Below are 24,005 nucleotides of genomic sequence, written 5' to 3'. Positions count from 1 at the left end.
AAAAATCAAAAACCCTTTAGAACTTGTTTAGTTGACGGAAGGTGGAGGAAAGAGATACTTCCTGAAAAATGAAGAAAGAGCCTCTTGTTTGATTGGAGTTTTAAGAGGAGAGAGAATTAAAAAAATACTTCCCATAGAAAGTCACTTTTCATATTTCATGAGAAGTGAAAATCTATGGGAATGTGGATTTTGGCACTTTTCATGATATAGGAAGTGGTGATACTTTTTTCTTCCTAAAATATTCTTTTAAGATCCATAGCTAAAATTTAGTAAAATATCAATAGATAGTTAGGATGAAATACTGAATGATAATATAATATTATATTAATATTATCTTAATATTTATATAAATATAATATTAATATTTATTATATTTTAATATTTATATTAATATAATATTATATTTATATCTATATTAATAAATTTATTATATTAAAATATTCATATATAAATTAATATAATATTAATATATTAGTATTATATTAACATAATAAATTATTATGATTTAATGTTATATTATAATATATTAATATTATATTAATATTAATATTAATATAATATTAATATTTATATAAAATTTATGAGTAAAAATATATGATTTTATATGTACTAAAGGTATAATAGGTATTTTATATAATTTTTTTGAAAAAATAAGTATCCATCCAAATATAAGCTACTTTATAATAAGTCACTTTCCTATTATCAACCAAACACATCAAAATCCTATTCTTAGGAAGTAACTTTCTGAGAAGTTACTTCGTAGGAAGTTACTTTTTAAGAAGAAAAATTCTTCCTGCTGAGAGGATCTTACAAAAATATATGGCTCATATTTTTTGCCAACACTAGCTGATAGGCTAGAAGCATATCTTAGCTACGAAAATTCTTTATAGACCACATGCGGTGTAGAAAAAATATACTGCCCTAACTGATTAGACCACGTAGTCATCATTTTTCAATGCTTATTTAATATCCGTAGTTTCATTTTTTTTTTTTTTTAATTTTAAATGATGAAGATGTTTCTCTCTTTTTGAAAAAATTATGACATCCTATGGTGATATTATGATATTTTATGATAAAATTATGATTTCTTATGTAGGATGTCATAATTTTTTTATAAGACGTTACAAGGAGAGAAAAATATTTTTATAATTAAAAAATTTATAAAAATATTAAATAATAAAAATATTTTTATCAAAATTATGATATTTTATAAAAAAATTATTACATCACGTACAGAAAATCATAATTTCACCATATGATGTCATAATATCGATATAAAATATTATTATTCTTTTTAAAAAATAAATATTTTTATTATTTAAAATTTTAAATAAAAAAATAAAATTATAATATTAAATATATATTAAAAAATAATAATTATATTATCCAATCGAATGGGACGATATATTTTTTTCAACACTGCATGCGGCGTGCAAAGAATTTCTCACTCGCTCGTTCATCTGGGAGTAGAGCCGCGCCAAGCAGTCCACGATGCAAGGCGCGTGCGACCCCACACCATCAGTCGGACTGTCAGACAAGACACTCTAGAAGCATTATAAAATTCTTATCGCGCTAGTACGCTCCTAATCCAATGTCACTCCACTCCATGCGGATCGTACGAATTGAAATAGATTTAAACGGATTGCCAATTAATTAACCAGCATGGCACGGTAAAATCTCATTCACGTCGACCCATGACCAGCATCGGTATGGCAAAGTCATACTCGAATTTATGGGCAGAATATGGCCTTCCAGTTTGTTGTGGCCTAGTTTCACGCTTCCATTGACGTGTGTGGTCAGATTTTGGTAAGCCACTTAAATCCTTTTTCTTTCTTTTCCCATAAATGCTGAGCCAATTAATATTAAACCTGCCATAAAATGATGAATCTATGGCTCTACGAGCCATTTAGCTCCTTCCACGTCCAACTCTAGGGTGACGACCGACAAGATAAGATAGGAGGGGCCGCCGGCGTACCCGTTTCAGAGACCATGGCATTAATGTGATCGATTAAAACCCCATGCTTCAATAGTATCCACGTACTTGTCTGCAAATGCGAGCGAGGGAAACGAGAGATGGTAAGTCATGCTCGTTCGAAGCAGCAACATACATCGAATGACAACACCGTATAACCAAAACGCTGCTAGCATTTAATTGCGAAATTGTAGCTGACGTGGGACCTCTTAATAGATTTACCTACTTAGAATGATCCTACCCATGACATTGGCAACCAGCATTTAATAGTGAAAGGAAGGACGGTTGGGCAGCAGAGATGGAAGCAGATTAAAATAATATTTATTTAAATTTATTTTAATATTTAAATTTATACAGATATTGATAGAAATTTAAATATCTAATTAATATCAATATTTATATCTATATTTAATAAAAATTTATATATAGATATAGATAAATAATTATCTAATTCATATCTAAATATTTAATCTTATTTAAAATCACTCATTAATTTTGAAAAAAATATAAAATCATATTGTTAACTTAATTTACCATCTATTTAATAATATTTTTAATTCTATTATCTAATTTCTATCCATATTTATATTCATATTTTTTAATATCTAATTTATATTTATATTTATATTTATTTAAAATAAATATAAATATAAATTTTTGTATCAAATTAATATTCATATTTATATTTATATATATTCATCAAAATTATATATATATATATATAGACACACACGCTGATATCCCATCGATATCCAATTTCAACCTGCTGGTATGAATAGGCAACAAGGGGTCCTCCCCCTGGGCCCCCCGGGCCCGCTGCCATCTTCTATTAAATCCACTTACGTGTTGGTCCCTTGTGCAGCTGAGCTCCAGTACTCCTCGAAAGCCTGATATCCAACTCTCCAGTTCTTGCACCCATGGGACCTTTCCTACCTTTCCTTCTCTTTGCGGTGAGCAACAACATATTAGCCAATTTCATGTTCTTTTAAGTTTATCAAATTGAGAGTTCTTAGGTTACATATATCTATAGATCTCTGACCCAAATAGGTATTTTGTTTCAGCTTGCAGTTGGGGCAAGCCATGCGCCTTCTCCTGCAGAGGTCTACTGGCACAAAGTACTGCCCAATACTCCCATGCCAAGCGCCATCACTGACCTCTTACACCATGGTCTCTTTCTCTCTCTCTCTCTCTCATACTTCTCTAACAGTAGGGTTGTCAGTAGAGCAAGGCAGCAAGCCATCGATGACGGCTTCTCTTCAGCTGATCAAATGACTTCAAGATCTCAGCTCAAGATAGCTCAGATTTGAGGCTAAGAAGTCTCTACTCAACTCATCATGCATGGATTGCTTGAGCTATAATAGATTCACTAATAAATTTATTATTCATTTGTAAGAAATCTCTTTTATATAGTTATTAATTTGTTTGATTCAATACTTACCTAGTCACTATATATGCTTTCTAACCAAAAAAAAGGAAAAAAAAAAAAAAAAAGGCTATTAGACTGATGTTTAACCATTGAGAGTAGTTTAGAGTTCATGATTTTAATGAGAATGAGTTAATCACCTTGTGCCTAGATTTCTCTAATAACAAAGATATCAGTTCAAGTTATATGCATAGAAGATCTCCTGGGGACACGACCTCCTGGCAATTTCTCAAGCTAAGCCATTCCAAAAACAACATAAGCTCTGCTTGAAAGCAACAAGGCTGGCTCAAGCTCCGGAACTACAATCCAACCAAGCCCCACCATGATTCCATGCCTCATTAACAATTCCTGCTAGCCGTACCATCTTCTTTTACCTAAATCATTTGATAATAGATTAACCATGCATATTTCTTCATGTAGTTAACAAGAATAATGACAATAATTCCTATTTAATTGTAGATGTGGTTGCTGATGAGAAGTTGGACAGAAGGGTCAACGTTAACGGCAAGGACACCAGTGTGAGTGTCGGCTACAAGGGGAAGCCTGTGGTTGTCAACGTAAAACCCTACTACTCTGGCCCCTTCCTCTACAACTACGCCGCTACGCAGAGCCAAATCCAGGATCCCTCCGTAACCCTCTTCTTCCTCGAGAAGGACTTGCACCCGGGCGCCAAGATGACGTTGCACTTCATCCGGACCACCACCGGCGCTACCCTTCTTCCACGCCGAGCCGCCGATTCCATCCCCTTCTCCTCCGCCAAGCTCCCGGAGATCCTTTCCCGCCTCTCCATCGCGCCTAACTCCATGGAAGCCGAGGTCATGAAGAAGACCCTTCATGAGTGCGAGGAGCCGGCGATCGGCGGAGAGACCAAATACTGCGCCACCTCGGTCGAGTCCATGGTAGATTTCAGCACGTCCAGCCTTGGGACTCGTGACGTCCGAGCCCTGTCGACGGCGGTCGATAGGGAGGGTACACCGAAACAAGTTTACAGCATATCCAAGGTGCAGAAGCAGCCTAGCTCTGAGGTGGTGGTTTGCCACGGTGAGAACTATGCATACGCTGTGTTCTACTGCCACACGATGAACGCAGAGGCGTACAAGGTGTCGATGGTCGGGAAGGATGGGACCAAGGTGGAGGCGGTGGCTGCATGCCACACTGACACCACCGGATTCAACCCCGACCACGTGGCCTTCAAGGTGCTCAACGTTAAGCCCGGGACGGTGCCGGTCTGCCACTTCCTGCCCCAGAGCGATATTGTTTGGACTCCCAACAAATAGAGCATCTCGTCGTTGGAGATGAAGGTGTGATTGCCCTAGAAAGCTTCTACGGAAGATTTCTTTGGCTAGGCTATCCTATTACAGTTTCCTTAATTTGTCATGGCGCCTATCAGATATATTATGGTGATGTATATGTGTATTCCCGTTGTATAAATAAAAGTAGACTTATGTTTGTATGATGAGGCGAACTTTTCTTGTGCCTTCTATTTGTGATGTGTATGCATTCCTGTTGTATAAATAAAAGTAGAATTTTCCTAGTATAAGTATGTTAAGGTGAACTTTTTTGTTTTTTTGGCTTTTATTTATTTGATGGAGCTCAAGTCGTTAGCATTTGGACAGAGTCGGACTCATGTTGGCACAAAGTTCTGCTGGACGTGAATGAACTTTGCCAAGCTTTTAAAGCTTTCCGGTCTTTCTGATAGCCTTTGGAACTATTTGATTTGAATTTCCCGCGTTAACTAATTTAGAAAAAAGAAAGATTAGTCCTGGGAAGAAAATTGGGCTCTACTGCCCTTAGAGGAAGATGTCGACTTCAAACTAGATTGTAAGGATCCATTTAGATATGTATTCTAAGTTGGGTAGATCTTTGATATTTATGTAGGATCAAGAAATCCAAATAACATCCTCTAACTAATCTTTTTGGATGAGATCCAGAATTATACAAATGGTATCAGATTGGATCCAGTAACTAGTCAATTGATATGCACCAGAGGATATTGCAAATTGTGTAATTGGATTTGAAAGAATTAGGATCCTTAGTTTGGCGATAATGTTGAGGCTTAAATAACAAAGATATATGAAGATCCATGTAGATATATTTTAGTCCAACATTAATTATATACTAAATACATCTTGCATGCTTATATAGGAGTATGGAATCCAAATGGCATCTTTCGGCTAGTTGTTTTGAGGTGAGATGTTTTTGAATTGCCGAACATAGATAACTATTATATTCTTTAGCCTTAAAGAACAAACAGAAAGCTAAATTGAGAGGAGATTGTCACAAGATATCAATGGATCAAATTATATATTATGATATTTTTTTGAATCAACACACTACGTAAACACATTTAGTTATTGGGATATAATGGAGGAATGTCATTTTTCCAAGCTTCACAACATGTACTTTTGCCACATATTTGGTACTTGTCCAATAGCCTATCTTATTTCTCATCTTCACACATTTTGATAGAGCAACTGACAACTTGTTGCATGCTAGCCTCTGGAATATCTCTCTCCTTTGATTACCTTTCTTCTTCTTTTAGTTCCTTGAGTTTTGCTTATTCTTGCGGTTGTCGTACTTACGCAAGACTTAAGTTTTCCTTCTCGTTTGTCCAAAAAAAGTCGCTTCCTTAAAAGTGTTTTTGGTCCGATTTCGAGCATTGCACAAAAAGATAGCGATGAAATTTAATTTAATCCCTATAGTGATTTTATTTCAAAAAAAAAAAAAGAGAGAAAGGATTAAAGTGACTTTAAAACACTCAAATTCTAAGTTACTTGAAAGTGAAAAGGTCGAAGAAAAAGAGCCTTTCATTTTGTCCTTCCTTTATTTTTAAAAAAAATCTCAATTACATTTGCAGGTTTAATAATATTATAGTTAATATTAATATTTGTTATCTACTTTTAATAATATATAATATTAAATGATTAATAATATTTAAATATAAAAAAATATTTTAATAATTATATTTTTTTCAATCATAACTAATATTACCAATATTATTAGTTATTAGCTATTTACTATAACCAAGTAATCTATTAATGGTGGTTGTTGGGGGGTTATATGCCATCCAAGCCAAAGACATAAACTAATGGAAGATTCGGACAACTTTGGAAATTGATTTGTCAGAATGGAGCTTTTTGATGGAAAATCTTGCCAATCTTGGCTTCGATTACAGATCGTAGCTTCGGCTGCTGATTTTAAGTTCGATCGTCGATCTCAGCCATCAACATCAGAATAATCCACAATTTTATCAGCCACACTCCCTGCTGATTTGAAGCCCAAACTCAATCCGACCCATAAGTCTCGTGCTCCTTTTCAAATTCAAAGCAATTGCGGTGTGACTGTTAGCTCCGAAGCAAATAGGGCAGGTACAACTGTGGCATCTTAAAAATTTTGATCCCAAATCTCGCCATGCTATGCCCAAATTTATTAGGATGGATCAGAAATGCTATCCCTAAATGGCTCTATTTATAGGTACGCACATACTCTCTCACTCACAGGCTCCTTAATTATTTATTCTAGAATTCTAACTTGAGCATCGGAGGATTTCCGTCGAAGCCACCTCTGATCAGAACTTATTTTGCAAGACTCGCTATGCCTATGGCATATGTTTAACTCCAGCCACCCTGATCAAAGTCAGAAATCTATCATCAAAGATTGATGCTAGAAGAAGGATTCAGACCCATTTTTCGAGAAGCAAGAGATCGATACCATGGCATCACACAAAGGAGAATCTTTTTGCCATTCCAATGCCACCATTTCTCGATCGATTGAGAATTTTGCGAATCAACAAGCCTAGGTGCAGTCAAAAACGGCTGTTAATGCAGAACCGTTCAACTTACTAGTCCAACAGGCATGAGTTTGACTGTTACCATTCAAGCAATGCAGCAGAATAATCCCAACAGGCATGGGCCACTCTGCCACCCGAGCAACCTTGAATGCCCCCGCAAAGTCCTAAGCGGGGAAGACAGACTTGATAAAGCCAGCCCCGGGGCCCAGAGCTAAGGGGACAGTGATCCCAAAATCCTTGCTCTAAATATGACTCCACCCAGGACCGATCTCACTCACAGCATTCAGAGACCTATATGACATAAGATGCGAAAATTGACCATAGGCTTTGAAAAATGAAATGGTAGATTAAGGCACTCCACAACTGGGCCCCATGTGGGACGATAGGTTAAATACCGATCTGCCATTCAACAATCGAATTATATGTGAGCCACTTCCTAACCACCTCAACATGCCGCAACTGAAGAATTACGATGGATCCACTAATTCTGTGGATCATCTGAAGAGTTTCAAAGCTGTCATGCTTCTCCATAGGGCAATCAATGCTATCTTATATGGAGCCTTCCCATCCACCTTGAAGAGTATGGCTCGGCAATAGTACTCAAGCCTCGAGCTGAGAACAATCCACTCATTCAACCAACTAAGTCAGGTGTTTGTCATCCACTTTATAAGCAGCAAAAGATAGCACAAAGGATCGGACTCCCTAATTAATATTAAGCAGAGAGAGGGAGAATAACTCTGATCTTATATATTGGCCATTTTTATACAGTTGTACTTGAAGTTTAATTACAACATAGATCAATCGATCACCATGACTGTCCTGAAGGATAGACTCTTGAAGAATATATAGTCTTTGATTTTTATTGAGGAAAATCTACCCCCATGACTTCACTGCTATATTAGCTCGAGCAGAGAAGTATGCTCTAGTGGAGAAAGCTTTCAAGGAAGTATGCTCGTGCCCCTTTTCAAATTCAAAGTAACTACGGTGTGACTGCCGGCTCTAGAGCAAATAGGGTAGGTACAACCGCTGCATCTCAAAAATTTTAGCCCCAAATCTCACTATGCTACATTCGAATTGGTCAGGTGGACTACCAGAATTGCTGCCCTTAAATGGCTCTCACCTTTATATATAAATAGAGATCTCAAGGAGATCCTCAAGGTATGCATACTTTCTCTCTCACACACTTCTCATTTATTTCAAAATTCTGACTTAAGCATCAGAAGATTTTCATCAGAGCTACCTCTAGTTAGAACTTATTTTGCAAGACTCGCTGTACGTATCTACGACCTTTGTTTAACTCCAGCCACCCCGACTAGGGTTAGAAATCTGCCGCAACATGATATTACCAATTATTCAAATATCTTGATGAATAAGAAAATAATATTACATAATTGGTAATAAAATAAATCATATTAAATAAGTTAGGGTAAATTACAGGAATATCTCCTCAATTTTAACTCAATTTCATTTACATCTCTATACTTTAAAAATTATCAAACTGATCTTTCTAGTTATCGATGTGTTTCAATTTGATCTAGCCGTCTCCATTAATAAAATTTTTTAAAATTATGAAAATATCCATGTTCTTTCTTCTCTCTCCTCCCTCCTCTCCGATTGATCCTCTCCTCTATGGCTGTATCTCTCTTTCTCCTACTTCCTTTCTTCTCCTCTTCTTTCTCATCCATTTCTTCTCCTCTCCTCCCTCCTCTTTCTCCCTCCTCTCTTCTCCTCCCCTTTCTTCACCCATTCTCCTCCTCCTCTTTCTTCTCTGCCTTTTCCATCCATTCTTCTCATCCCTTTTCCTCTTCTTCCTTCCCATGTACTTCTTCTCCTCATCTTTTCTCTCCAAGCTATCCATAAATTATCTCTCTTTATGGCGGTCTCCTCTATCTTCGTCTATTTTTATCTTCTTCATCTTCTTTCTCCTCATCTTCTTCTCCTCTTTTTCCTCCTCCTTCACCTTATTCCTTGTTGGTGGCCTCTCTACCCTCCTTCCTTTTTTTCTTATTCTCTTTCTCTTCCAAACTAACCCATAAGCCTTATCTCTTGAGATGACCCCCTCTAAATCCGACCCTTCTCACCGACAAAAAAAAAATCCTTCTCCTCTCCTTCTTCCTCACTTATTTTTCTTTCTTCATGATGGCTCGCTCCCTCCATCTCCTTTTCTTCCTCATCCATTTCACCTCCTCATTCTCTTTTTCCTTCAAACCGTCCATAAGCCATCTCCTTCACGTCGTTTCCTTCCACCTCTATCCCTTTCCATCAATAACATATTTTTTCTCCTCTTCTTCCTCCCCACCCTCTTCTCCTTTTTCTCCTCCTTCCTCTCTTCTAACCCATTCCTTATCTGCGACTATTCTTTCCTCCTTTCCTTTCTCCTCATCTATTTTTTCTTCTAATCTTCTTCCTCCTCTAAGTCCATTCATGAATAAAGAGTATTTTCATTAATTGAGAAAAAAATCTAATATCATTTATTGATAAAATAAATGACTGGACCATATTAAAACATATCGATAACTAGAAGAGTCAGTTTAACACTTTTTAGATTACAGGGGGTATAAGTAAAACTAAGCTAAAATTGAGGGAATATTTCTATAATTTATCCAATAAATTATTAAGAAAAAAGTTATATTATTTGTTTAATAATATATATTATTAATCAACTATATGTGAGGTTATGGTGGGGTTGATAGGAGACAAAATTATTGCAATGAATTTGGTTCCTTTTTTTCTTTTGCAAGACCATTATTTTTGTGTAATCTTTAATTTTAGCAACACCAGTATAGATCTGAATTGCAATTATAATTAAGGGATAGCGATGACCCATTTACATTTCGATTCTCAACAATGAATAGTTTCCACAATTGAAGCCCAGATGAGTTGCCCGATTTGGAGCCAAGTCTATGCATTTGCTGCTAGGCCTACTCTATCGGGCTGGGCTTGAATCTGAGTTATCGATCTTTTTGAGGATAGAAAATAGTAGATTATAAAAAATAAATTTTGAGCTAAGAAAGAACTCAACAAATACTGGTATAACAGGTCAGATTTCATATAGATTCGGTAGATAAGTTCAATGCTCAAACCCTAGAAAATATCCAAGTTTAGTGTCATGTTATCCATAAATATCTTTTGACCACTCAATACACATGCTTGATTTTTAAATCTTATGATTTTGGTGCATAAGTGGTTAGAGATAATAGATCACATCCAATCACTTGAATTATTAATATCGGATCCCTATTGTTTTATTAGAACTAGTTGTATCTGACTTTAAACTCGGCTAACCAAACTTAACTCAGATCCAGTTAATCCTAACTAGATAATAGGAGTTCAATATTGTTAATATTAAGATTTGATGCCTCGAGATTCGATCTATATTGAACCTACACATGATGAAAAATGGAGTTCAACAAAATCAAGATTATCTCAAACGGAGCTCGAACGGAGGAGATACGCGTGAGAGAAGTCGGCATGAAATTCAGAGCGATGGAGGACTGCTGGTAGTGGGTCGGTGGAGTGGTGGTGGCACGACCGCGCGCATCTCCTACCGCGCCCAGGCCGTGCCCAGGCCCAGGCACGGCCCAGGCCCACGCGTGCCCTGGGAGCCCGATAGCATGGTCCAAGGTGGACCGGGTGGTGCATGGAGGGGTCTGTGGACCATGTGGGTATTTTTCATACATTTGCATGGTCCACGGCACTGTTCCATGGACCGATGCATGATCAGAGGGTGTGGGTTGATTGCGGTGATGATCCAATAGTCTGGGACTTAATCTGGGTCTTATTAGGAGTTTTAATCACTTCCTAATTGGGTTTTTTAGCCTTTAAAAGGTTATGATCATGAACAAAAAGATATGGACGTGTGGTGGCTTTGGTTTTGTCGTGCACGGCTTCATCAGCTGTGGAAAAACCCACAGAAGAGGACCCATATGAAGAGAGAGGTGCGAGGATACTGAGAGAAGAAGGAGCAGAGCTCCTAGACAGCGGATAGTGGTCACTTCAGGGGTTTAAAGGGGTCTTCCTAGAGAGAGCTTTTGTGAGAAAGAACTTCTTGTGAGAGAGAAATTGGATGTACGAGGGTTGAGGGTGAGATTTTTTCTTGTAATATTTCTTTTTCATAGTGAAGTTTACATGCCCCATGGAGGCGAGCTCCTTTTTGGTTGATCCACGTATTTTGATTATTTTTTATTTTATTTTTTCTTTCTTTCTGCTGTATCGTGCAGTATCGAAAAGGTCCTGAGAGGTGGTGTCCTGACCGGACATCCACCTTACAAGTGGTATCAGAGTGAGGCAGTACAAGGATGCAAATTGCAGCGATGGTGAGCAAGACTGAAGATGAAAAAAATAGGATCAATCAAGATGGAGATCAACAAGTTTGATGGAAAGAGCAATTTTTTTTTATGGCAGGCAAGAGTGAAGGATGTGCTCATCCAGCAATGGTTGATTGATGCTCTCTTATGCGATGAGAAGCCGACCACTATGGAGGTACAGATTGAAAATGGCTACAGATGTAGATGGTGAGTACCATCTATATGTACCTAGCAGATGAGGTGGTGATCCATGTGCTTAGCGAGACTTTTCCGACGGTGCTGTGATCGAAGCTCGAAGAGTTGTATATGGTAAAATCTTTCACCAACACTCTTTTTCTTTGGAGGTAGTGATGCAATCGCGATGCTGTCGTTAGGACATCATGATTATCAATCAAATTCTGACTTCAATAAAAATTAAAAAATATGTAGAAAGTAGTGAGTCGGATCGAATCCACAGAGAAGGTAGGATTTTGATTTGAAATCTTTGATTTTACAAAAAAAAATAAAATTTTGGAGAAAGCAATTTAAGTCAAAAATAAAAATTAAAAGTGCGAAAAATAAATCGGACACTAAGATCTACTAACTAGATCCTAGCATCTATTTGCAATAAAAATAAATAACAAAAATTTAAAAAAATATGAAAATAAATTGATACTAAAATCTACTAATTAGATCCTAGCATCTATATGCAAAAAATAAAAGACAGGAATTTAAAGTGTAGGAAAATAAATTTTGCATTAATTAAAATTAAAATTCAAGTACAAAAAATTTAAAAGGAACAATAAAATAAAATAAAAATAAAATATAATAAAGATCTGAAGTTGATCAGCCAAGCCTCGTCGGAAAGATGGTTGATGATCTCTCCATCTTCTGTCGTGCTCCGTAGAGCGTACCGACTTCTCTCCTTTTTTTCCTTGGGTCCTTAAAGCTATTTTAATTTTTTTTATTTTTTTATATTTCTATCAATTTTTTTGCTCCCAAAGTTTATTTCCAGACCTCCTATTTATAGATAAATTTTTTATAATTTTTTGATAAGAAAAGGAGTCCTAAAACCCTTAGAAATATTTTAATCTCCTTAGGAATATTTCTGGCCATCGGATGGAGCTTGAACCACCTAGATCTGATAAAAAATCATAGTTTTAATCCTTATCAAAGTTGGATCGAATGTCAGCGTTGGATCTGGGTTCTGATGAAATTTTGGCCGTTGGATCGTGCAAAAGAATCCTATTCAAATTTGGGAGCGATAACAGCCATTGGATCACGTGAAGGATTGCTTCTGGGCGTCGATCAGCAAAAGAATCTTATTCAAAGTCGCAACGAGTCTGAACATCGGATCTGGGTCGGATTGAATCTCAGCCATTGGATCATGCTCAGGATCTTTCTCTCGCTGTGAACCACACCTGTGGACCGTGTGAAGTTTTTTATGGACCGCGCCCTGGCTCTGTGGACCGATCGATGGTCACCGTACACCGAAGGCTATTTTTTTTATTTTTAGGATATTTTGGCTCCGTTTTGCTCTATTTTTTTATCTGAAAAATAAAAAAAATATGCATTAAATTTTTCAAAAAATTTTCTTCATTTTGGTCTTAAATTGCTCAATTAAATTAACATCTATTTTTTTATAAATATATCTAATTTCATATTTTTTAAAATTACTTATTTTTTAAAAAATTCAATAAATTCATGAAATTAGGATTTTTAAGAAGATGTTTAGCACCATAAATTATCAAAAATATCTTCAATAAATATAAAAATATACACTTATCACACTCTCCAACTTGAACTTTGCTCGTCCTCGAGTAAAGAAAGAATTTAGAATTAAGTACATTTAACTTAAAGTTTCAAATTTTACCAAATAATTTTCAAAAGATCCATTGATGTTCAGTAGAGTGTGAATGAGTATGTCATTGGGGTATTAATACTAGTCAATATGAGAGTTAAACTAAGAACACTAAATTTTTTTGAACTTTTCAAATTATCCTACCTTTATCTCCAAATCATTCACCTTCACATGGACAAGTATATTGTTACTTCCTCTTTCATTTATTGATTGATTTTTTTTTTAATATTGTACTGCTATTGAGTATCTTAACCCCTTAAGCTTTCTGTTTGACCCATGTAGCATTTTCAATCAATGACTCTCAAACTAGATGGCTTTAGGACACTAGGTATAAATATCCCTCGAACCTACTTGCTCAATCAAACAGGCTACGAGTTAAAACTAGCTTTACAATAAAGCTTCTTTGCCCTTCATACTTTTGGACGTAAAACTCAATGTTGCTTTAGGCAAAGAGGCCCGGTTACTCAGCATGAAGTACTTGAAAATTTTTTTTTTTGAATATATGAAGAAACGTATAGTTACCTACACAAGCCATAAAAGTAAACTCTTCTTTGATGCTGTAGAAAAATTTAGAAATGCTCAAAGAAAACTATTTAAGTTCTAAACTTAACTCTTTATTGAGTTTTCTTAATACTTGATCCCTCAATATCTCACAAATCTCTGATCTGTACATCAATTTTTTTTAAAAATGCTTGGTTTAACTCGATTCTTAAGTGTAATCAGTGCTTAAATACTAAATACTAACTTACTTGAGGACTTAAAAAAAAAATTTATTCTCCTCCCAACTTAATCAACATTTCCTCAATGAGTAGAAAAATGAACGTGCATGTAAAGAGAAAGAAAAGGAGAGATATCACCTGATCCATAAGTCTTTTCAAAATGATTCTCCTCCAACTTAGCCAAGATTATTTTCAGATCCTACAAAAGACACTAAGTAAGACTCAATTAACCTAAACAAAATACAAAAGATAGCAAAAAAGCATAAAACTAAAATTGAAAAACTGGGTTGCCTCCCAGGAAGCGCTAAGTTTACCGTCTTCAGCCAGACCATGCTGATTCTCTCACCTATCCATGTCGAATATTGGATTGACAAATTCAATATTTGGATTGCAATATTATGAAGATGGCCTATGATAAATTTTAATATTTTATTCCAATCTTCAAAAAGTATTTCACATCCCTTTTTAATTTTAGAAAGATATAAACCATTCATCAGACCCTTGTTTATCGAGAATTCTCCTATTTTTCTTCTAAAATGCTCATGAATTGAGTTTTGGTTAGGAGTAAGTTTGAAGAAATAGGCTGAAGGATATCTTTTGATTTTAAACATGTGTTCTCAAGTGTGATCAAAGATAATTTTAATTCTGAAGAGATGGTAATTCTAAAGTGGAAGAACTATGGCTTCTAAGGCTGAAGAAAATGGACTCTTGATGGATATATCTTGGGTAACTCATCCACTCTCTTCTTTTCTTCACTTAGATCACATCGGTACTAGCTCAGTTTTTTATTGGTTAGTCTCAGTACTAATCTCTTCTTCTAAATTTTTTTTGGCTAGCATCAGTACTAGCCTCACTCACTGTCTTGGTATGGGTCCTTAAGAATCCTATCACTTTTAAGCTCTAGAATTGCATTGTCACTTTCAAATTGGGGATTTTAGGTGGGACATTGGATTGATGACTAGGTCCAGTGATTGGTGGATGGGTGGTCATTTTCAAAATTGATATTGGTTCGTTTGGCAATTGACTAGTTCTTTCCTATGTAGATTCAGTTAATTGATCTATTTGTGCTTCTAGCCTACGAGGGATTGCTGTTGGGTCATGATCATTTGTTGAAGTTGGCTAAATCTATCGTCGGCTAGATTGGTCTGTTGAGGAGGTGGTATAACGGCTGATGTATAGATGGCTGATAGGCTGACTAGGCTACCACTATTTAGGTATAATTTGGTTAGGAGCCATTCTGAAAGTTTGCACAGAAAAATTTGGGTCTGAGCTGAGTCTGTTGGGTCTCCAAGAAAAATTAGGATGGTTCCTCCAGCCTGAATTATATGTGTTAGAGAATGGATCATTGACAGGTTTGGAGTAACCTTGAGCAGCTTGAACTTGTTCTTGAATGAAAGGTGAAAACGTGCAGCCGTGGACATTCGCTCACATGATGGGCTGGCTAGCATAGATAGAACAAATCTCCTGATAATTAGAGTGGTGGTGATTTGGCAGGAGATTGTTGATCTAATGGACTGATCAATTTTCTGGACAAGAAGGGCTTCTAATCTTTGACTATTTAGGTTCAGATCGGCCTTAGGACTAGAGTCTGTTTGCTTGATCTCAAAAATTTCTGCCGCTTTTGGTGAGGGATTGATCTTTCGTAGGAGGATAATGAAGCATGATTGATTGAATTTTCACTCAAAGTTTCAAATAAAGTGTAGGCTTCATCCTCACTTTTACTCATGAATGCACCCCCACAAGATGCATCTACCATCTGTCTGTATTGGTCACCTAAACCCTCAAAAAAGCTTGAACAATTTGCCACTTAGATAGACCATGTGTGGGCATTTTCTAAGAAGTTCTTAAGTCTCTCCCATGATTCATGAATTTGTTCTCCTGGAAGCTGAGCAAATCCAGTGATGGCTCGCCTCATGGTGTTGGTTCGACCTATGGGATAGAATTTTTAAGAAACTGTGCTGCATTTCAGCCCAAGTTTGGATTGGTCTCCCTATTGTGCCAAGCCAGTACTTGGCTTTGTCTTTAAGTGAGAAGGAAATAAGGTCAATCTAAGTGCATCATCAGTAAAATTTTGAATTTTCACTGTGAATAAATTTTAAGAACTCATCCAGATGCTTGTAAGGATCTTCATTAGTATTCCCATAGAAAGAGGAAGCATCTGGATTGTGGTCGACTTGATCTCATAGTGGCTTGCAGGGATATCAGGTAAGTGGATACAAGTCGATGGGTTATAGGTGGAAGGAATAAAATATTCCTTCATCTCTAGGTGGTTCTCTAGGATCTCCAGCCATCTGATTTTCAGTTTAATATGAATCAACCGTTCAATCTCAGGATTGGGTTCAACTAGGTCAGGATAGAGAGATCTTCTACCTTGCATATACCAGTGCAAACCCTAATGTATGATTCAAGTTTTGTTTTTGTTTCTTTTTTTTTTAAGAGAAAAAGGAGAGAGAAGAAAGAAAGAGCCCTAGACCTAGATACGTAAGGTGGAAGAATTAGTTGTGGTTTAGTGTTAATTACAATCAAGTTAGCAAATAATTAAACCTAGACACCTATGGGTTTCTTAGACCTAACAGTTTGATGTAGAGTGGCTTAGCTTAAATGCAAATTGGGTTTGTTCTCACTTCCTTCAACTAGCCAGGTAAGAGTGGGATCGTGGGGGTCCCCCATTGCTTGCCTTAGACACCAATTGAATTGGCCAGGTAAGCTAACGAACCAATTAAATAACCACAAATCACTTAGGCTGAGCCTTTATAACCTCTAGCCTTAGACACCAGTTTCAGGAGTGAGTCAACTTACTTTGCACTTGACTTGACCACAATACTCAAACTGAACTCGATTAATACTAGGGCCAATGTCTACTTGATTTTAGTTAGGCTAGGGTTAATGTGGGATGCTGGTTGGTTGTTTTTGGGCCAAGAAGGGTGATGAAATCTCACCTTATCTTGTTATGGGTGTTGCCCTTAAATTGATTTGAGATGAATATGCACAACCAATTTCAAACAAGGGGTTCTATGCAACTAAATTAGATGCATGAAACTAATAAAACTTGAAAGCTTACCTTGTCTCCAGCGATCACCAAAAATAAATCTACAATGATGAATGCTCCTAAAAATTAAGTTTCTACTCTTGTCATGCAATTTTTATTAGGTTTATGTGGATGAATTTTAGGTTAATTAAAAAAATATATAATTAATAAAAAAATAGTTAAGGCTAGGGTTAGGATTGATCTCACCAACAATTGAAAGCTTTCTATCTCTTTTTTTTTTGAATTTTTTATTATTTTCTCCAGCAACGGTGCCAAAAATTGATGCGATCGTGATGCTGTCGTTAGGACACCGTGATTATCAATCAAATTCTGACTTCAATAAAAATTAAAAATATATAGAAAGTAGTGAGTCAGATCGAATCCACAGAGAAGGTAGATTTTGATTTGAAATCTTTGATTTTATAAAAAAAATAAAATTTTAGAGAAAATAATTTAAGTTGAAAAATAAAAATTAAAAGTGCAAAAAATAAATCCGATACTAAGATCTACTAACTAGATCCTAACATCTACTTGTAAGAAAAATAAATAATAAAAATTTAAAAAATATGAAAATAAATTGGTACTAAGATTTATTAATTAGATCCTAGCATCTACGTGCAAAAATTAAAAGACAGGAATTTAAAGTGCAGAAAAATAAATTTTGTATTAATTAAAATTAAAATTCAAGTACAAAGAATTTAAAATGAACAATAAAATAAAATAAAAATAAAACTGTAATAAGAATCTGAAGTTGATCAGTCAAATCTCGACGAAAAGATGGTTGATGACCTCTTCATCTTTCGTCGTACTCCGTAGAGCGAACCAACTTCTCTCCTTCTTTTTCTTGGGTCCCTAAAGCTATTTATTTTTTTTCTACACTTTTTACTCAATTTTTTTGCTCCCAAAGCTTATTCCCAGATCTCCTATTTATAGATGAATTTTTCATAATTTTTTGGTAGGAAAAGGAGTCCTAAAACCTTTAGAATTCGTATTAATCTCCTTAGGAATATTTCTGACCATTGGATGGAATTTGAACCGCCCAGATTGATAAAAAATCATAGTTTTAATCCTTATCAAAGTCGGATCGAATGTCAGTCGTTGGATCTGGGTTCTGATGAAGTTCTGACCGTTGGATTGCGCAAAAGAATCCTATTCAAAGTCGGAAGCGATAACAGCCGTTGGATCGCATGATGGATTGCTTCTGGGCCGTCGGATCGCGCAAAAGAATCCTATTCAAAGTCGGCAACGAGTCTGAACCATCGGATCTGGGTCGGATTGAATCTCACCCATTGGATCATGCCCAGGATCTTTCTCTCGCTGTGAACCGCGCCTGTGGACCGCGTGAAGTTTCCTGTGGACTGCGCCCTTGCTCTATGGACCGACCGACCGATCCACCGTACACCGAAGGCTATTTTTTTTATTTTTTAGAGTATTTTGTCTCTTTTTTGCTCTGATTTTTTGCCTGAAAAGTAAGAAAAAATATGCATTAAATTTTTCAAAAATTTCTCTTCATTTTGGTGCTTAAATTACTTAATTAAATTAACATCTATTTTTATAAATATATCTAATTTTATATTTTTTTTAAAATTACTTATTTTAAAAAAAAATTAATAAATCATGAAATTAGGATTTTTAAGAAGATGTTAGCACCATAAATTATCAAAAATACCTTCAATAAATGTAAAAATATATCACTTATCAGGTAGTTCTATCAACTGCAGATGATTGAAGGACAGAGCGTGCAGGAGCATCTCAGCCACTTTCAGAAGATCTTCACCGACCTCCTCGACGTTGGTGAGAATGTTGAGGAGAAGACTAGGATGCTGGTCTTGCTAGCATCGCTTTCATCTTCGTATGAGTCCTTGGTGACTGCTCTTCTAGTGGAAAAGAGCACTATCAAGATGGACGAAGTCACCACGGCGATACTCCAGAATGAGGTTCTCAGGAGGAAGAATTCAGCTTCGAGCTCAAGTAGTGGTAGCTCAGCTTTGGTGGCTTTTGAAGGAGCACGAGGCAGTAGACGGAGCGATAGGAGATCGCGATAAGGGCGGTCTAAGTCCAGGAGGGACTTGAGCAAAATCAGGTGTTACCGGTGTGACAAGTTGGGATATCTAGTCAGAGATTGCTCTCAACTCAAAAATCAAATAATGGCTGCTGTGATGACAGCTAGTAGCGATTCAGAGGGAGATATCTTGAAGATATCTGATGAGGTATCTACTTCTTTCCAGCAGTGAATCTTAGGTTCTGCATGCACCCATCATGTATGTTGCGGAGAGGAGCAGTTTGTCTCTCTGAAGAACAGTGAGGGCACTGTTTATCTGTCAGATGGATCGAGCTGTGTGATCAGAGATATCGAAATGGTGAGCTGAACGACGCATGATGGTGCAGTGAAGAGATTGAAGAAGATCCGATACATACCCGATTTCAGATAAAATTTTATCTTACTAAGTAGACTGGATTCGAGAGGCTACAGGATAATAGCTGGTGGAAGAATCCTGAAGGTGCTACATGGCGATAGGATTATTCTAGATGGGTAGAAGGAGAAGAGAGGATATTATTACTGACAGGGAGCCCAGTGCGAGGTGGAGCTTCAGGAGCCAGGAGCGAGGTAGAGCTCTAAGTGGAAGTGGAGCTCCAAGTGGAGGTAGATCGGACACGAGACAGGAGACTCGAGAGGACAAGAGGCGATGTCGCAAAGTAAGATTCCTCTTGCTGTAGGATGATGCCCCGAGTAGGTCTCAGATCAGGAAAAGTATAGCATACGATGGAGATGGGATGGAGCAGTCTGGCTCGACTCCCATGTTTGTCTATCCATGATCAACAGGTGATTGCCTTAGGATATGGGGGTGAGGAGATCCAAAAGCTTTCGAAGTTAGGAGGAGGACGAATAATGAATCGAGATGAAGATTATTAGGATTTGATACCTCGATATTTGATCCATATTGAGCCCACAGTGAGATCCACGATGAAAAATAGAGTCCAACAAGATCAATATCACCTCAAACAGAGCTCGAACAGAGGAGATACGTGCAAGAAAAGTCGGCACGAAATCCAAAGCGATGGAGGACCACCTACAGTCGGTCGGTGGAGCAGCAGCGGTGCTGCCTCGCGTGGCCCAAACATAGTAGCACACGGCCGAGCGAGCGGCACCTGGCCCGGGCCCGGGCGCGCGGGCTGTGGCCCAAGCCCAGGCATGCGGGTGCACAGGCTGGGCCAGGCCCGGGCGTGCGCGGGCATGGCTCAGGCCTAGGTGTGTGGCGCGGGCACGGCCCAGGCCCACACATGCCCTGAAAGCTCAACAGCCCAATCCACGATGGATCAGGCGGTGCATGAAGGGTCTATGGACTGCATGGGCATTTCCCACGCATTTCGCACGATCCACGATACTGTTCCATAGACCGACGCACGATCTAAGGGCTTGGGTTGATTGCAGTGACAATCCAACGGTCAGAGACTTAATCTGGGCCTCATTAGGAGTTCTAATCACTTCCTAGTTGGGTTTCTTAGCCTTTAAAATGTTGTGATCGAGAAAGATATGGACGTGTGGTGGCTTTAGTTTTAATTTGCCGTGCACGGCTTCATCAGCTGTGAAAAAACCCACACGAAGAGAGAGGTGTGAGGATGTTGAGAGAAGAAGGAGCATGGCTCCTGAACAGCGGACAGTAGTTGCTTCAGGAGTTCAGAGGGGTCTTCCTAGAGAGTACTTTTGTGGGGGAGAACTTTCTGTGAGAGAGAAATTAGATGTACTAGGGTTGAGAGTGAGATCTCCTCTTGTAATATTTTTTTTTTCATAGTGAAGTTTGCATGCCCCGTGGAGGCAAGCTCTTTTTTGGCTGATCCACGTATTTTGATTATTTTTTATTTTATTTCTTCTTTCTTCCTGCTGCATCACGTAGTATCGAAAAGATCTTGAGAGGTGGTGTCATGGCTAGACATCCACCCTATAGTTAATGTGGCTTGAATTTGGATATTTTTATGAGTCCAAATTATGACCCGACCTGAAGAACCCGTGTTGCGATCCGAATGAAATATTTTGTGAGGTTTGTAGTGGTAGTGGAGGGCATGGGCCGGTAGCGAAGGGTACGGACCTATCTAAATATTGTATTTTCTGCCAATCTCAGTAGTTTTTGTGAGAGATTTGAAAAATCACACTAGGGCTAGGATTTGGAGAGTTCTAAGTGATTGTATTTCTTTTTTTTCATCATAGTAAATTTTTTTTTTCTCGTGTCTTGTCTGTGGACATAGGCTTTACAATCGAACCATGTAAATCTTGTGTCAACTTTCTTCTTTTCTCTATTCTGTGTGGTTGTGCGAGTCTGTGTGTGCCTTATTTTATATTTGTTATAACAAATATCAACGATCCAACCATAAGATATGGTTTATGATTTCTATATTACTTATACACTAAAATTAATATAATTTGGAAAGCCCTAATCAATATATTAAGTGGTCAAAAAATGGACACTCTAATCAGATTTTTATCCCAGTAATAAATATGAGAAGAACCAATGAGCTTTAAATTTACAAATTATTGATATTTATCATTTACATGAAGCAATAAAACTTTGCATCTATCTCTCAAATTATGCTCGTTAAGGGATCCATAAAAAAGTTTACTATGTTGCGTTGAAGTCAGAGGTATGAAGTGGTCCGTCTGTTCGGAAAACAATGTTTTTCTCCCTACAAATATGGGATACCTTGTAACAGCACAAAAAACTCCAAAAGCCCCTTTAAATCCAAACACCAAATGGGCTTGATCCTATGCTTCTCTACCTTTCACCTTTTTTTTTTTTTTGGTAGAATCTACCTATCACTTAATATCAACGATCAGAAGCGGAAAGCCTTAAAATATGCATGGGAGGAAAAACATCCTCTATGTTCCAGCCAAAGACTCCTAGCTCGGCATATGAAGTATTATCTACTGTGGTCTATAAAAAATAAAAGGTATATCATAGTCACAGGTTTAGGAGGCCACTAATATTGCAGCCAAAAATTTATGGCTCGATATGTGAAGTATTATCCGTTTTATTTTATGAAGAACAAATGGTATATCACCATCATAATTTTGGAACCTGAATGTATTGTCTGCTCTGATTGATGAACCTCATGATTTTACTTTTCAAAAGATGTCTCATGTTGGGTATAAAATACCCCCCAGCCGAAGTTCGTGACGGAATGACCCTCTGGAGATTCTACCGACTTCCGACCTTCGGCGGTATCTCTCCGAACCTCTCTGGCGGCCGAGCCTCCGCAACGCTCCCAAGTTTTGCCGACGGATAAATCCTCACCAGCGTCGACCAGATTCTTCACGACAGATGGGCTCCTACGGGAGCCGGACTTCGTCACCGGCTTCGACTGCAGGTGAACTTCATCCGGACTCCTACGGGAGCCAGACTTCATCCTCGGCTTCTACTGCAAGTGAACTTCGTCCGGACTCCTAGGGAGCCGGACTTCGCCCCGACTCTGGCTACAGGAAACCCCACCCGGACTCCTACGGGAGCCTAGATCTCGTCTCCGACTCCGGCTGCGGGAAGACTCCGTCCGGACTCCCACAGGAGCCAGACTTCGAGCTCCTCTCAGGCGGGTAGCTAGCCACCTCCTCTCTCTGCCAGACACTCCAGTCGAACTTCGACCAACAGGCCTGGACCCCTGGCAGGCCACAGTAACGGCCACGACTCTGCTCCACTCCCTGCAATAGATTCGTGCGGCTCCATCACTCCCGGACAGGCCGCAGTAACGGTCACGACTCTGCTCCACTTCCTGCGATGGATTTCGCACGGCTCCATCACTCCCTGGCGGACCACAATAATGGTCACGATTCTGCTCTACTTCCTGCGACGGATACCACGCGGTTCCTCCACCCTCTGGCAAGTCGCGACAACGGACGCCGCTCCACCCCCCGCAACAAACTCCACGTGGCATGTCCCGGTGATGGCCACGATCCTACTCCACTACTCTTCGCAACAAACTCCTCCTGACCCTGGACAGCCCACTGCCAGACGGGTGCAGACATCGCTATCAGTCCGTTGCTCCCTCTGCCTATAAAAGGGGGACCCCAGATACGTTATTCTCTAAGCTCTAATTTCTATCCCAAAACTCTGCTAAAATTTTCGTTTGAGCACTCCATTCTTGTTGAGGCAGAGAACTGACTTGAGTCGGAGGTCTTGCCGGAGCAACCCCAATTCCGGTTTAGACTTCTTTTGCAGGTCCCGACGGCAACCGCGACTCCCTCGACTCCAGCTTCTCCGACGCAGACGGATTTTGCACCAACAGGATTGGCGCTAGAAGGAGGGCTTGAACCTTCACAGTACCCTTGTTCTTAAAGGAGCACTCAACGGGACCGCCTCCGGTCATTTTCTCCGACATCCATCCTCCTTCCCCCGCTAGGTCTTCGCCCGATTCCTCCCCGCAAAGCATCCACATGGCGATCCACGCCTCTGTGGCCAGATCTCAGGCTCCGGCCTCACCTCCAGTTTCCCAGCCTCCTCCTCCTCCTCCGGCAATGGCCGTCGGCTTGGGGCGGTCAGGCAATCGGCCTCCGACGGATTTCACCAACACCATCTCGGGAGAATCCCGACAGGGAGCAACCAACGTATTGGCGTACCCCCCAAGCGACAAAAGATTGAGGAGCCCATAATCTTTACTGAAGAAGATGCTCGGGGAGTTCAATTCCTTCATAACGATGGTTGTAGTTTCCTTGAATATAGCAAATTATGACGTCCGCCGCATTCTTGTCGACAATGAAAGTTTGGCCGACATCTTTTTACGATCCTCTCAAGAATGTCCATCCTTGACGGCCATTTGTGGTCAATTAGCTCCCCTCTGGTAGGGTTTACCGGCGATGCTGTCCCGGTGGAGGGAGTGATAACTTTGACTGTAGCTGCAGGATCGATATCCAAGACAATCCAGGGCTCTGGTGAATTTTC

At 38.5% G+C, this 24,005-nt stretch overlaps 1 protein-coding gene across 1 annotated transcript; it reads left to right on the top strand.

The window, feature by feature from the left end:
• Positions 1-2,764: 2,764 nt before the first annotated feature.
• On the top strand, positions 2,765-4,851 carry LOC140859058 (BURP domain-containing protein 6-like). Its single transcript, XM_073260356.1, has 3 exons — positions 2,765-2,922; positions 3,034-3,139; positions 3,855-4,851. The coding sequence occupies exons 1-3, from the start codon at positions 2,890-2,892 to the stop codon at positions 4,670-4,672; spliced, it is 957 nt and encodes a 318-aa protein (XP_073116457.1). The 5' UTR covers positions 2,765-2,889; the 3' UTR covers positions 4,673-4,851.
• Positions 4,852-24,005: the final 19,154 nt, after the last annotated feature.

Source organism: Elaeis guineensis, chromosome 7, assembly GCF_000442705.2.
Source record: "Elaeis guineensis isolate ETL-2024a chromosome 7, EG11, whole genome shotgun sequence".
Classification (NCBI taxonomy): domain Eukaryota; kingdom Viridiplantae; phylum Streptophyta; class Magnoliopsida; order Arecales; family Arecaceae; genus Elaeis; species Elaeis guineensis.
The sequence above is the reverse complement of the archived record's forward strand: the minus strand, read 5'-3'. Positions and strand labels throughout refer to the sequence as shown.

What these genes read in the sequence shown, in the direction of transcription:
- LOC140859058 (XM_073260356.1), top strand. Translation starts at nt 2,890, where the DNA reads ATGGGACCTTTCCTACCTTTCCTTCTCTTTGCG. An exon ending in TACCTTTCCTTCTCTTTGCG is followed by an intron (nt 2,923 to 3,033) that starts GTGAGCAACAAC and finishes ATTTTGTTTCAG; the next exon opens with CTTGCAGTTGGGGCAAGCCA. An exon ending in CACTGACCTCTTACACCATG is followed by an intron (nt 3,140 to 3,854) that starts GTCTCTTTCTCT and finishes ATTTAATTGTAG; the next exon opens with ATGTGGTTGCTGATGAGAAG.